Source organism: Tursiops truncatus, chromosome 13, assembly GCF_011762595.2.
Source record: "Tursiops truncatus isolate mTurTru1 chromosome 13, mTurTru1.mat.Y, whole genome shotgun sequence".
Classification (NCBI taxonomy): Eukaryota; Metazoa; Chordata; class Mammalia; order Artiodactyla; family Delphinidae; genus Tursiops; species Tursiops truncatus.
In genome coordinates this window covers 15,673,696-15,689,522 of record NC_047046.1, presented here as the reverse complement: position 1 = coordinate 15,689,522, position 15,827 = coordinate 15,673,696, and the positions used below count along the sequence as shown (strand labels likewise).

Sequence of the window (15,827 nt, the reverse complement as noted above, 5' to 3'; positions counted from 1 at the left end):
CTCTTTTGGGTCTGGAGAGACAGTACCTTTGGGTTCTGCATCAGAGGGACCTGCATTTATATTTCAGCTCTGCCTCAGTTTCTCCATATGTAATGACAGGGATGATAGTAACATTGATTACCTCTTAGGGGTGTTAAGAGGACTGAGACAGTTGATACCTGTAAGGGGCTTACTCAGCACAGTGCCTGCGACATGGCTAGTGCTTGATGGCATATAGCTATTACAATCATCACCTTAGTAATGGTTGGAGAACTTCATGGGATGACTGGTCTTCACGCTTGTGGATAAAGATAGAGAGCTTGCCATCCACTGCTTCACTCTCTTCTCCAGGGTCTTTATCTCCTTTTAAGGAACTCTTGGGGCTGATTTTTGTCAACGTGGTGTCAGGTTCGGAAGCGGTTGGAGAAAGGACTGTCTGACATCCTTTAAGCAAACAAAAAAATTGCGAAGTTGTTTGTGCGGCTCCCCTGTATAAGGAAAGCACTGGCTTTGGAATCTCTCTTCCTCCCTCTCTCCCGCTCGTCCCTTCTCCGCTCTCTCTCCCTTTTATCACAGGAAGCACAGCTGCAGTTGTGGACAAGGGAAAGCTCGGTCTGACCGTCCACAGGAAGTGAGCGCCTCAGTGCCAGTCTTCCGTCCAGGAGGCTACTCACCTGGGACCACGTAATCTGCTAGCTTTGCTAAGAGCAACGAGGCGATCTTGGACGCTGGGTCGCTGGGATCCTCTTGCTCGCTGTTTAGGGAGGGGACAGAATAGCTCCAGGGTGGGAGCTCCACATTCCCACAGTCTTCTACGCTCATCAGCGGGAGTGCCGCCCGGCACAGCTGAAGAATGATAAGAACCAGCTTTGGGGACGGGCGTTGGTCAAGCAGCAGGGAGAGGAGTTTGGACACACAAGCTGGCTGGCTCAGGATGGCTTTACCTATGTGACTCCTGCAAAAGGAGGAAGAAAAGGTCCACAATGCTGAGAATGTTATCTACAGAAATTCAGAAGCAGAAGTTCCCTAGATGAGGTTGAACAAACTGATGACTTCATATTTAATGAGGAAGACACAGATTTGGCAATACGTTTTTATGAAGGAGAATTAAGGGTTTTTGTAAACATCCGATGAAAGCTCATAATTGACCAATAATACTTTAAAAGATTTTTGAATATTTTCTGATACTTGATGTTTATTTAATTGAGATCCTATAGTTCAGCATGATTCACAGAACACCAAGACTTAGAAACCCAAGCTAGGAGGCTTTTAGTTTAGTCTTTTATTCCTTTTTAAGAAGTGCTTCAAGACCAGAGATCATACAGTGTTGTACTGGCCTCAAGAGTCTGGGATCTGCCACAGCTGAACGTGTTACATTTCAGCAGAAACCAAAGAATAAGCATCCTTATGTGGACAAGCTTTTGTGGGCCTCACAGCTCACACATGATTAAACCTCCACAGAGTATCTTCTTTTAAAGACACAGCATGAGAAGGCGAATTAATTACAGGTCCTGGCTGATTATCCTTTAATCTTGCTATAATGAAGGTAAAGAAGTTTGGTTACTGAATGCAATTGTATTGACTCAAAAGGTTAGCAGCTGTTGCCAGTCAAGTATTGAAGCAAATGATAATATGTTATTTTATGATGTAGATATTCACCTAAATAATTTTCTTATTTTGGAACTAAATGCTATTTTTCAGTGACTTCATCCTCTGCTATTTTTCTTGATGCAGGAGCATATCAGGATGGCCTAGTAAGATGTTTCTAAAGACAACCACCCGCAAAGGAAGCCAAATCACTCAGAGGAAAAGCCACCTCCTCCCACAGCTCCAGCCAGGCCTTCCTTTTTTTTTTTTTTTTTTGCGGTACGCGGGCCTCTCACTGTTGTGGTCTCTCCTGTTGCGGAGCACAGGCTCCGGACGCGCAGGCTCAGCGGCCATGGCTCACAGGCCTAGCCGCTCTGCGGCATGTGGGATCTTTCTGGACCAGGGCACAAACCCGTGTCCCCTGCATCGGCAGGCGGACTCTTAACCACTGTGCCACCAGGGAAGCCCCAGCTGGGCCTTCCTTACCTCGAGAGGTCATTGAGAAGACTCAGGACGTCCTGGAGGGCATCGTTCCCGGCAGCCTGGTTGCCACAGCTCTCTGTCGCTCGGGCGAGGTGGTTAGTGAGAAGGCTGGACACCTGACGGGCCAGACCTGAGTGCACAGCGTCTGTGGAGCCGCCTTCAGAGTGCAAGAAAGGAGAAGCACAGTGAAAGCTCCAGGAAGGCATGGCGAGTCTGCAGGTGTGGTGAGCCTGCATTAAAGCCCTCCCTTCGCCCAATTTTCCTTTAACCTGCTCAGTATTTCATTAGCCATCCAATTAGTGTCTCCTCATTAGATAACAACTGAACATAAACAAGGTAACAGTAACTTGAGAAATGATTCAGTGTTGGGGAAAGACATTCCTCTTAATTAAAACTGAATATAATTCATCCACACAAAACCCAGAAACATACTTTGATTGACAGGCAAGAATCACTATTTTACTGTGATGAAAATATCTTGATTTTTTTTTTTTTTTAGTGAGGTACAGTTTATGTACAATATAAGTTACAGGTGTATAACACAGTGACTCGTAATTTTTAAAGGTTGTACTCCATTCATAGTTATTATATAATATTGGCTATATTCCCTATGTTGTACAATATACCCTCGTAGCTTATTTTTTACACAATAGTTTGTACTGCTTAGTCCCCTACCCCTATAGTGCCCCTCCCCGCCCCTCTTCCCACTGGTAGCCACTAGCTTGCCCTCTATATCTGCGAGTCTGTTTCTGTTTTGGAAAACGTCTTGATGTTTAACTCACACCCTACCTCTTCTCAAACACAATAAAAGACACTTTGGGGTCTTTCTATTTTCATTGTAGTTCCAGAGCCTTCCCCAAACATCTCTCGTAAAGGCCACAAAAATTATTTGCCATTTACTGTTCATTCTACCTAGAAGTCTTCTTTATCCTTCAAGAAGAACTCACATGTCACCTTCTTTGGGGAGCTTTGCCTGATCCCTAGCACAGTTGGTCTGTAGGGACCTCTATGCTCCCATAGCACTTTGTGTGCACCTTGATCATGGCATTGATTGCCCGGTAATTATTTGTTCATTGGTCTATTTCCCCCACTGGACCATATATATATATATATATATATATATATATATATATATATATTTTTTTTTTTTTTACATGGATCATCACAGCATCTTTATTTTTAATTGGACCATATTTTTTAAGGTGAGGAATGATGCCTTATTCATCTTATGCCTGGCTCTCAGGACAATAAGACACAGAGTGAATGAATAAATAAACAAGCTATATACCTGGGATACTATGGAGAAGTTATCCTTCAAGTTTACTTTTTAAATTGGATTGGTGACTGAAAATATAATCTGAAAATAGCACCTCAGAAGTGCAACTGGAAAATCATTGCATAAAAATATTTATTCGGACACCGTTAGCAGTGTTGACAAAAAGGAAATGAAAGATGTCTTCAATTTCCTGGGGTTACTGTACTCCTTTCAGATGGTTATCGTTCCTCCCCACCCCCGCAGCTTTACTGAGGTATGATTAGCAAATAAAAATTGTATATATTCAGATTGTAGAACGTGAATTTTTTAAAAGGTGTACAACGTGATGATTTAATATGCATATACATTGTGAAATGATTACCACAATCAAGTTAGTGAATACATCCATCACCTCCCATAGTTACCTTTCTGTGTGTGTGGGAGGGGATAAGAACACAAGATTAATTCTCTCAGCAACTTTCAAGTATATATAAAGTATTATTAATTCTAATCACAATGCTGTACATTAGATCTCCAGAACTTATTCATCTTATAACTGAAAGTTTGTCCCTTTGAACAACATCTCCCCATTTCCCCCACCCCCTAACCGTGGCAACCACTGTTCTACTGTTTCTGTGAGTTTGGCTTTTTTAGATTCCACATATAAGTGAGATGGCTGCAGTATTTGTCTTTCTGTGTCTGGCTTATTTTACTTAGCATAATGTCCTCCAGGTTAGGATACTCTTTACTGTCATAGAGTAGTAAATTTTCATAGAACCATGCCGATGAAGAGGCTCCCATGATAACATAATTGATTCAACCAATCTACTTATGTAATTTAATATAGCTTTTCTTTCCCCCATCCAGCACAAATACTTAATATTAACACATCAATAGAAGAAATCAATGAGCTCTAGAAAGGAATCCTGCTTCTCACCTTCTTCTTTTTCCCATTCAACACAGCGGTTGGCAAGCACCTGGAAGGCTGCCCAGGCCATGGTGGCCACCTTCTGCTTCTTGGTTTGTTTCTCACTGGAGCTGGACTCAGTCTGACTGCTCAAGCTACACAGTCGATCCATGAGCTGAACAAGGCCACTGCGCACCAGGCACTTCTCTTCACTCCTGGGCCAGGCAGAAAGGGTTGAATGAAAGAAATATAACTGATTAGCCCTTAGGAACTTCTCACTTAAGATTCAGGTTGTCAAAGGGTCATAAAACATGTCAGTATAGTTTCTTGTCCACAACTTAGGATACCAATGTATAACTCAACATAGAAATTTTTTAGAATGAGTATTTTCCTTCATAAATAATGAACGTCAAGTTCTGGTTAGTTCGTATACAACAGCAAAGTAAAAATCGATGGAATCAACACAAGGTTACCATAATAGAAAAAAACTACATACTTTATCATAAGGGGATTCAAAGAATGACTTCATGAATTCTTGACATTTTCAAACTATTAATCAAGTAACTAAGAGAGGAAATAAATGTGCATAGGCAAAAAATTTTGCTCAGTATATAAATAATTTCCTAGGGACCTATTTCTTTCCTTCAAACTTCTCCATTTTGACACTGTAATATAATCCCTAATGGGGATCCACATTTGATCATGCAGGAACTCAACAATAAGGAATTTACATAGTAACTTTAAGTGTCTGTCAGGAGACAAGCTCATTTAATCAGAGTGATAGTGTCACTGGATAATCAAAACCAAAAAATCCAATTTTTTAATTAAAAAATATTTCTGTTTAATCAACTACATTGTGGTGTACCTTACGAACAATAGAAAGCATTTCCTTGCTTACCTGGTGTAAGGTATAGTACATAAGAGTCCGATGCTATTCGCACAAGCGATAGGGTAACGGGCGCACAAAGAGACAACAGAAGTCATGGTCTCGCCGAAGGCTTCCTGGACCTGCTCGACCATCCCACCACAGGTTAGTTCTTCAATTCTAGGGAACAGAACCAAAGCTCAGACTTCCTCAACCATGTCAAGAACGGCGATAGTGAACACAAGAGCAAGAGAGTTCTTCTGAGAAACCCAAGAGTGTCTAGATGAATCCAGAACTGAAGGAATCTTGGAGATCAGTGTTTCCCAAACTGCAGGATCACAGAAGGCTGTTGGGCAGGATTTCTAAGTGTGCCTCAAAGACAACGCCCACACTCAAGAAAAGTCTGGGAGGGCTTCGCTGGTGGTGCAGTGGTTAAGCATCCGCCTGCCAATGCAGCGGACAGGGGTTCGACCCCTGGCCCAGGAAGATCCCACATGCCACGGAGCAGCTAAGCCCGTGCGCCACAACTACTGAGCGTGCGCTCTAGAGCCTCTGTGCCACAACTTCTGAAGCCCGTGCCCCTAGAGCCCATGCTCCACAACAAGAGAAGACACCACAATGAGAAGCCCGCGCACTGCAATGAAGAGTAGCCTCCGCCCGCCGCAACTACAGAAAGCCCGTGTGCAGCAACGAAGACCCAACACAGCCAAAAAAAAGAGAAAAGTCTGGGAAATCCCACGTTAGGTAAAGGTAAGCTGGGTTCCTCACTGCAGGACTACTCAGAACCTTTTAAGGTTAAAGTCTTTCATATCTCTAGGAGCAAGAGAATGGCACCCAACATTTCCCAAACTTATTTAATAATGAAACCATTCATTTGAGGCATGGCTACGACATTCCATGCAGCACTGAATACTGTAAATACAATTGCACTAGTGAGAAAACCAAGACACAAATAAATTAGCGAAGCGTCCTTTGCAAGTTCGTACTCTGATTATGAGCAGAATGTGAGAATCCTGTTGGGAAATAAGACTTTCCCAATGTAAAAACACAACCTGGGATAGATTCTATGGCAATTAATGTTAGCTGAAAACTAGAACTATCGGACTTATCTACAAAGATATACAACATAATATTGTTTATAATAGTAAAAATAAATAAAAACTAAGGCTTAAAAATAGGAAATTGGCTTAAAAAAGGTCCAGGGATATGATGCAGTGCTATCCGAGCACTAAAAACATTATAGGAGATAACTACGGTTAGACTAAAGACTGAACAAATACACTAAAACATTAATAGGTTTTATTTTAAGATGCTAGATTTACAGGTCATTTTTATTTTATACTTTGGGATTTTCTGCATTTTTTTTTAGACGTCTGACACATGGCATTAATAATGTCATGAGGGAAATGTAATGAGGGAAAAAGGAATAATGCTGCCACTGTTACAGAGAAACTACTCTGGAAGTAAGCTGTGGCAGTCACTAGTGTTACTCACTACGCCTCTGGGCACCGCTGCGGTTGGGTGGGCATGTGACTAGTCTGGCCAACGAGCCAGAGCTCTGACAAGGGCCCTGAAAGCTTTCGAGATGGTGGTCTCCTCCTCTGTCCTGAGCTCTCTGTGATTACCATGAGCCAAGACAGACCTGCAATGGACGTGAGCAAGAACTAAAATTTTGTTTCTTCCGCAGCAAAGAGCAGCCCCCGCTCCAGGAAACTAGAGAAAGCCTGTGTGCAGCAATGAAGACCCAACGCAGCCAAAAATAAATAAATAAATTCAAAAAAAAAGAAAAGAAATTTGATCTAGTAAAAATAAGCACCAAAAATATAGGGATATAAGGTTGTTGACTGCAGCACTATTGTTAATGCAAAAGGAAACCAAAACAGAAAGAAGGAAGAAAGGAAGGGTGGAAGAAAGGAAGGAGAGGGAAAGTGAAAGAGAGAAAGAAACAATAAATGAACCTAGGGCTTCCCTGGTGGCGCAGTGGTTGAGAGTCCACCTACTGGTGCAGGGGACACGGGTTCATGCCCCGGTCTGGGAGGATCCCACATGCCGCGGAGCAGCTGGGCCGGTGAGCCATGGCTGCTGAGCCTATGCGTCCGGAGCCTGTGCTCCGCAACGGGAGAGGCCACAGCAGTGAGAGGCCCGCGTACCACAAAATAAATAAATAAATGAAACTATGTGTCCATCAGTAGTGGATGAGTTAAATAAAATATAACCACCTATACAACTGAGGTCCATGAAGTTCTTAAAAGCTATAATGCAGATCTATACATATTAACATGAAAAGACACAGATATCCAAGATATATTGAGGAAAACAACTGATTACAGTAAGGTCTGTGTAATATAATCTGAATTGAGCTTTAAAAAAATCATACACATACACACTCAAGCATACAAAGAGAATGAAATAGCTATTATGTATGCATAGTTGATACAACAAGCTCTTAATGAACAGAGTGAAATTTAGGAAGGGAAGGGAAGGAGACTTTTACTTTCTGTTATATGTGCTGAATTTTTAAAATTAAATCCTGTACCAGTTTTGTTAAAGTATATTATTTTATGGGAAAACATTAAAATCTAAGATCTTGCTCCAAGAGTAATCTCTGGAATGGCTTTTGCCCATTCCAGACAGGACAGTATAAACTAACAGAAACAACTGACCTGGGTCCTCCCTGAAGGACCATTGTCACTGGACCCACAAGATGTGTCACTCCCCCGACTCGCACGGCAGCCGTCAGCAATTCCCGCATGTGCACCAGCGCCTGCTTGCGAGTGTTTCCCCGCCGCCACCTTGTCTGCGCAGCCAAAAGAAAGCTGCTGCTGGACACCTGAAACGCATGAAAAGGAAGTACACCTGACTCCTGCTGTCACACGACCCCTCGTGCTATCCACCTGTGGTCGGCAAAATGTGACGTACAGCTTGGTCAGGGTTGGTGCCGATGAAAGCAAACAGCTGCCCCAGCAGGACGCTGTAGGTGGGCTTATCCCTGCTGTCCTCGATGGCCAATGACTGCAGGAGCGTGAAGGAGCTGCTGCGGTGGCTGGTCACGTGGCGCCGCCTACAGCCAAACAAGAAAGCCGCTCAGGGAGTGTGTTGCGATGACAGCGCTCAGCCGCAGGTGGGAATCCAACCTTGGCCATTAGCTATTTACCTCTGATTTGCTCTAGTAAATTCCAAATCTTCGTTACCAATCATTTCCAGGTCAGAAGGAGCCGACATGCTGCGAAGAAAAACAGGCTGCCGCACAGCATGAGATATCACCTTTGTTTCAGAGGCTGATTTACAAGCTGGAACAGAGAGGAAGAAGAACGTTGACATATCTGCTATCCTATTTGTAAGGATGGCAGCAACAGCGAAAAGTAACAAGGAACCACGGAACTGTCTAAGAGTATCTTTGCTTTCCAGTTCAGCCACCAAACCAGCTAGCACAGCACACAGATGATTTTTAGGCCAATTTTTTTTGGGGGGGGCAGGGGGGCACCGTGCCGCACAGCTTGTGGGATCTTAGTTCTCCAACCAGGGACTGAACCCAGGCCTTCAGCAGTGAAAGTGCAGAGTCCTAACCACTGGACTGCCAGGGAATGCCCTAGGCCAATTTTTTAAAACCTTGAATACTGAGGTTTAAAACCTCGAATATCAAGGTTAAAAATTACTTTATCTTGAAAAACTAAACTCTTTTTATCAAATTGGGTTTCCAAAGAAAGGCTGAAAAATTCATTTAATTTCGTAAACCATCAGTGTTAACTTTAATATTAAGCATTCCAGAAAGCAAGAGAGGACAGAGAAAGTAATTTCTGGAAGCAAAAAATCTTAATTCAAATAAATCCAGATCCTTTTTTTTTTTTTTTTTTTAAGAGATGGCCTTTGTTCCCCCTTTAATGCTGGCTTTATTTAGCTGACTTACTGCCATTTGGTGATACCTCTGCTTTGATCATAGTTGATGTGAGTAAATATCACACTTTAGCTAGAATCTGACCAGCCCTTCCTATAAGATATACACTCTTATCAAGGAAATAGTTGTTTTGTAAAGGAACACTTTAATGGAAGCAGACAAAACTGCATGTGAAGATAGGTAAAGAAAAAAAGATGTTAAGAAAGTTGAGGTCATTTTGAATCTGTCTTAAAAATGGTTAGATAGCTTCAATCTAAAAAAATTATAATTTTTGAAGACATTGTCTCTTAGGAAACTACTGGTTCATCATCTCTAATGCCAAAAGCCTCTTGGAAAGCACCACCAGGCTTACTGAGTGGGTAAGTCTTTCATGGGACCTTCAATGAACACGGGCTAATGTGGCCAGGGACATGGTGTAGCTGACCATCTTAGCATGTGTTCATACTGCACACCTGGCATGCTTCCCCTGCTGCAGGGGAACCCTATTACTGGGGTCAGAAACCTGGGAGTCATCCTAGACTTCTCTCCCTAGTGAGAGGAGCCCTGGGCAATCAGATGGGATGAAAACAAGTTCACTTGCTCCACAGTGTCCATCGGGCAATGGGTCTAGACAACATGGAGTCTTTCATTTAAGAACACGTTTATGGGCTTCCCTCGTGGCGCAGTGGTTAAGAATCTGCCTGCCAATGCAGAGGACACAGGTTCAAGCCCTGGCCCAGGCAGATCGCACATGCCGCGGAGCAACTAAGCCCGTGCGCCACAACTACTGAAGCCCGCGCGCCGTGCTCCGCAATAAGAGAAGCCACTGCAATGAGAAGCCCGCGCACCGCAATGAAGACCCAACGCAGCCAAAAATAAAAATAAATAAAATAAATTAAAAAAAAAAAAGAAGAAAAGAACATGTTTATGACTTCTTCTCTCAGGGTAAGAATTAACACTTGCTATTATGGGCTCTGCCCAGTGTGTGGATCTGGCTTAAGTAAGAAGACTCGTTGATTTCCCTGAGAAATGCGTTTTCAAGCTAGCAATTAAAATGTGACCAGGAGGGCTTCCCTGGTGGCGCAGTGGTTAAGAATCCGCCTGCCAATGCAGGGGACACGGGTTTGAGCCCTGGTCCAGGAAGATCCCACATGCCACGGAGCAACTAAGCCCATGCGCCACAACTACTGAGCCTGCACTCCAGAGCCCGTGAGCCACAACTACTGAAGCCTGCATGCCTAGAGCCCGTGCTCCGCAACAAGAGAAGCCACCACAATGAGAAGCCCGCACACCACAATGAAGAGTAGCCCTTGCTCGCCGCAACTAGAGAAAGCCCACGCGCAGCAACGAAGACCCAACACAGCCACAAATAAATAAATAAAATAAATTAATTTAAAAAAGAATGTGACTAGGAAAAAAATTAATAGTGGAAATTCATGCTAGAAGGTTCCACATAATTACTAAAGAGGAAATGCAAACTCAGCTTCAAGTAAAGAGAAAAATATGATGCATTCCAGGATTCACAATGTTGACTAATTATATGTTACTATGAAAATGACAATCCATAATCTAAAAATGAGGGGCACTGGGATTATAAAAATACATGTTATTGGGCTCCTTAGATGCTTCCCCTCAAAACTAAACAAGGCAAATGACGAGGCACCCCTGATGCTCAGATGACTCACAAAACACCACATGAATTCAATGAAAAGTACTTCTTGGCTGGAAAAAGTAAAAGGCAAAATTAAAAAGTTGAAATTTCCTTTTTTTCCTTTCTACGAGTACACAAGAGTGATTTTCTTTTCTTTTTCTTTTTTTTTTAAAGCAGCTGATGTATGTTTTATGAACAGACTAGCGCAGACAGCCTTTCAGGGCTGGCTGTCAGCAGTACCCGGTGTTTCTGCGGGGGTCCCTGAGATGCTTCTTGTGAGGCCGGACTGGGCCGCAATGGTGACGTGCAGCAACAGCTCAGCTCGGTTCATTAGACTCTTCACTAACGTCTTCGTTTTAGCCAGTGGGTGCGAGGGTTTCTGAATAAGAGAATTCACTTCTTGTAGGAACTTCTCCCTATAAAGAAAGACTGATGTGCATTTAGTTGTCCTCTGGTTTACCAAAACTAAAGTGTTTCATTACAAAGGATATGAGAAGATAGAGGGGAACCTAAGCAAAAGTAATCTGATAAATATTGCTCGCCTTCCCCCTTCCCCATCCGAGGAGAGCCGTGCTATGAACTGTGGCCAGTTTTAGTTCCTTTTGCCCAGTTTCAAGTGCCTATATGCTAACTTCTGAAGGCTAAAATCAAAGTTTCCAAATACCAAATAAGTTCCAACTCTAAAATATTTAGTTGAATGCACAATATTTTTTAAAATATCTGTTAAGAGATGAGATCTTTGCATTTTGTTTTGAGCATCAAAGTGATAAATTAGCTTTACACAGTTACTAACATCACTAACCTCAGAGACAGGACCATGTTTTCAAGATCATTTCCATCAAAGGAGACTTCCTTCATTGAACACAAAAGTTCTAGTTCTTTCATTTTGTTCTAAAGAAGGAAAAATCAAGAAAAGATCATATGCAGAATCTGCAAAAACTGAGTTTTACTGTACGTGTTAAAAGGAACAGAAAATTTCAGGGAAAAAACCCACCTTTGGTCCATATTTCTACACCAGAAGCACATTTGTAAGTTACTATTTGATATTTTAATGATTAAAAATGGCAATGACTACTTTCTGGGGATTTCCTCAGTGCTTATAACTCTTTTATTTTTTTTTAAAGGCTTGAAAGCAGAATTTGATAATGATGATAACTGCTTTATAAAACTTAATAAGGAGTAACTTATTCTTTGTATCATTGACATGCTAATCTAATCAACCTTATTTAACCCTTTTTAAACAATGGATATGTTTCAAGGTATGCAACATTTTAAAAATGATGTTATCTCTACGCACACAGTATATACCATTGTACTACAAATAGCAATGCCCCAGTGATGAGTCATACAGCTTGCTCACCTCATTAAAATGGTAATCATAGAAGAAAGGCATGTTGTTCTCCAGTTTCCCCTGTGTGGCATCATCAACCTCACTTTGCCATTTCTGTTCCAATTCTGCAACACTCTGACACATTAAAATATAAAACAACGTGAAACTAGATGCAAAATAAAAACAAATGCAATCTGTAAATTCAGAAATTTTAGTTGCAATAATCTTTTTAAAATTCAGATCACTTTTTAAACTTCATTAAATTTCTAGGAAAGAAGTCATCTCCCACAGTTATAAGAGACATCTAAATGTTTTAACTTTCACTTACCTGCAGCTGTCTCTCCATGGCATTGAGTTTCTTAAATGTCTCTCCCATGATTTTACACAATAAATCATATTCCTCAGCATGTTCTTCTTGATACTGGAAATTTATTAGGGACTGCAGTGCATCAACCAAGTTCAAGTGCTTAATGACACATGATACCACCATTTCCTCCATCACGTCTGGCTGGATTACTTCTCTGCGATCACAAGGGAAACCAGTCAGCTATATGACTAGAATTGGTAAGTTCTCAACTTACCAATACTGTATTTTATAGATGGAAGAGTGTACGCTTTGATTTAAGTATGTTAAATATTCACCACACTTTCTTTATTACAAGTTGGCAATAATTTGATATATTTACCTGATAAAACTGACATTGGCCAATGAAGCTGAAAATCAAAATTAAACAGACTTCATTTTCTATGATTTGTATATTTTGAGCTGGTGTTATATTAGAGCTGGAATAGGTCTGAGCTTAATAAAAGATCTTTGGCACGATGTATCTGCCAATTAATTTTATGCAGTATTATGGCTGGTAGTATTTTGGGCGTATGGATGTTGGGCTGAAAACAATGGTGCTTTTGTATTTTTTCATGTTAAATTTCATCTATTCTTCAAATTCTTCTCTCTGAAATGGCCAATCTTGCCTCAGAAGGCAGAGCAGAGGCCTGCAAAACAGACTTAACTTTAAACTAGAATACCACAAAGACATTGCAAGACCTCACATTCTAGATTAAAGATTACCATCTCTCCAGGCGCTGAAAATAAAGAAATGTCTCTAAACCCTATGGAAACCAAAGTTGATGACTACCTTCAAGTAGAAGGTCAAACCACCTGAGAAAAACCTAGAATTTGTCAAATGTTAGCATGCATCAGAATCATATGGAAAACCTGTCAAGACACAGATTACTACTGGGCCCCATCCTCAGAGGTTCTGATTCAGCAGGTGTGAAATGGGGCCCAAGAACTGACAAGTTCTCAGGCGATACTAACGTTGCTGAGCCCACGCTTTTAACCCACCGACCTGGAACACCACCTGGGGGTACTCTCCAGAGCACCTGGTTAACATTCATCAAGTACATGTAAAATGAAAGGTTCATCTGCTAGACTACAAGAAGAAACACACCCCCTTCGCTTTTCATTGGGAAAATAAAGTGCTGTATAGCAACATACTTTATACTTGGTCTAAATTGAGGTCTGGCACGCCCAGAAATTTCCCTGAGCTTTATCATGATTCCTGGAGGCAGCCTGATCCGGGGCAGGTCAAAGTAGTTTCCAACAGGAGGCACGAGGACGTCAGAGGGGTAAGTGAATTCTCTGTCTTCCTCAATGGTCAGAGGCAGTGGAGACGGGCTTGGAGTAAGGGCAGGGGAGATCACACCATTGGCCTCCACCTGCCACTGGCACCTGAACATAAAGAAGAAGAGATTCTTCACTTCCTCTTCTATCTGGAAAGCTACTTGAAGTTTGCAGATATATCGATATTCAACATTTGAAGGATCACATTATGTATTAAGTATTTATTCATCAAACCTCCTCCAGAGGCTAAAGAAAAATAAGCATTATATGAAACCCCATCTTTGGGACTCTACCTCCTCCCCAACATTTTATTATGAAAACTTTTAAATATACAGAAAAGTTGGAAGAATTACACAGCTAACACTCATATACCCACAGCCAAGATTCCAGAAGGAACACTTTGCTATGTTTGCTTTATTGTCCATCTTCCCATCCTTTTGGGGATTCTTTAAGTATACAGTATTTGGGTTGGAGAAAAGCTTACACAGATCAAGGGTGTAATTTCAAACTTAGTAAAGTAAGGACCACAAGGCACTTTGATGTAATCTTCATCTTATTTCTTAGACACAGCGATACCCATGGTATCCAACCCATGGATTGGCAAGCAGTAGGCACAATCAGCTGGGAAATGTACTAAAAGTAGTTTTCCACATAAAGTCCTTTTTCCTTTGCGAGCAAAACTAGTCCAATTTGAGCCTTTTCTTACCTTTGTAAAAGTTTGGATCGCAGCAGCTCCTGACAGGCTTCTTCTTCTTTGGTAATTTCTGGTCCGTTGTATAGGATTCTTAACATAGAACAAGCTAACACAGACAGACCTAAAGCCAGGTCTACCAGAAAAGGTAAGCCTCCCGACACATCCTCTGAAGACTCCTACAATGCAGACAGGGCAAACCAGACTGGTCAGTTACACGGAGGAGCACTTCACCTGCGCTGCACCACACTGCACTGTCCCCAACCACAGGGGCTCATGGAGCAGTATCAAGTATCATTGCTACGGGACACAGAGACAGCACCCAACACCATGAGTAGATAGACGGTGGCACTGGAATGACCACAGAGTGAAGTCTCAACACAATTCTGGAGAGAGAAGAGTCAGTAAGACTCCATATTAGAAACAGCATAAATCACATGCAAGATTTTTTGGATAGCTTCCTCTCTGCTGTACCTATCCAGGTATAAATCACTATTTCATTTTGTCACCTCCATTCTGTGCTTGAACGAAGATGCTGTCAATGATTACATTGAATTCATTCAATAAATATTTATTGAGTGCCTACTGTGTACCAGCCATTGTTCTAGGTGCCTGAGATAAAGCAGAGAACAAAACAAAGAGGCCTGCCCTCATGGAGCTTACATTCTAGCAGATAATCCCACTCCAGAGATCCTTGGCTTGGTTAAACTTAAGCAACCGCCAAGTCTGAAAATACGTTTTAATTTATTTAAATAGATTTAATTTATTTAAATAGATTCCTGGGAGGAAGGTAACTGGTACTGTTAAAAGGAGTAGATTAAACCTATATACAGAGTGTAACATGAGTAATTAAGCAGAGACAGATCTAGACTAGCAAGAAGAGCCTTTGGGAACAGAATAAAAATAATCCGATTCTACTACTCTTAAAACCCAGAATCCAAGGGCTCACTTCTACCAGGTGTTCAAGTCTTCCTCACCCTCTGGAAAGATGCTGGAGGCAGACCACCTCTCCAGGCTTTGAAGACGGAGCCCCTACCAAGGGATTCTTTCTGTGGTGCTGTATTGATTTTAGGTCCCAGCTAGTTTTAGTCCATACAACTACTACTTCTATTAGTGGTCTACTGCTGCCAAATGGAAGAGATGGATGAAACAGCAGCTCATATTTTGCCTCGTTTCCAAGGCAAATATGATGTACATAACCAAGGCACACAGGAAAAAGTACACTATGCCCACAGCAGTGGTTAGATTCAAGTACCTGAGCGCGAACTGTGCAAGCAAAGCCCCACATAGCTTTATCGGGAGTGTTGTGTTCACGGCCACTTCTCATTTCAAAGGAGAAGGTGACTGTATCTCCTTCCACCTTAAAATTTAAGGGGGGAAAATGCACTTTAAAAACAAGACACAATTTTCAAGAGAGCAATGAATTTCAGAGATATACTTTCAGAGGGACCACAGCCAACATTTCACTTCTTTTCTCACTCGCTTTTTGATTCAAATTCCATCCCCTCTCATCTGGATGCCAACCTTTCAGCTGTCTCTCCTGACCAGGTAGTTTTGGGAATGAGGCATCTGTGAAATGGC

The 15,827-nt window shown here is 41.8% G+C and overlaps 1 protein-coding gene across 9 annotated transcripts in view; it reads right to left on the bottom strand.

The window, feature by feature from the left end:
- HECTD4 (HECT domain E3 ubiquitin protein ligase 4) overlaps window positions 1–15,827 on the bottom strand; it is a 190,892-nt gene that overhangs the window by 74,645 nt on the left and 100,420 nt on the right. For all 9 annotated transcript variants that reach the window (XM_033837017.2, XM_033837009.2, XM_033837014.2 and 6 more), the window contains 15 exons: window positions 15,502–15,606; window positions 14,262–14,425; window positions 13,430–13,663; window positions 12,260–12,452; window positions 11,962–12,066; window positions 11,404–11,492; window positions 10,842–11,017; window positions 8,231–8,366; window positions 7,996–8,137; window positions 7,740–7,906; window positions 5,110–5,256; window positions 4,242–4,426; window positions 2,053–2,206; window positions 654–934; window positions 234–423 (listed from right to left, as the gene is read on the bottom strand). In XM_033837017.2, the coding sequence (XP_033692908.1) occupies window positions 234–423; window positions 654–934; window positions 2,053–2,206; window positions 4,242–4,426; window positions 5,110–5,256; window positions 7,740–7,906; window positions 7,996–8,137; window positions 8,231–8,366; window positions 10,842–11,017; window positions 11,404–11,492; window positions 11,962–12,066; window positions 12,260–12,452; window positions 13,430–13,663; window positions 14,262–14,425; window positions 15,502–15,606 (2,468 nt within the window). The remainder of the gene's footprint in view (window positions 1–233; window positions 424–653; window positions 935–2,052; window positions 2,207–4,241; window positions 4,427–5,109; window positions 5,257–7,739; window positions 7,907–7,995; window positions 8,138–8,230; window positions 8,367–10,841; window positions 11,018–11,403; window positions 11,493–11,961; window positions 12,067–12,259; window positions 12,453–13,429; window positions 13,664–14,261; window positions 14,426–15,501; window positions 15,607–15,827) is intronic.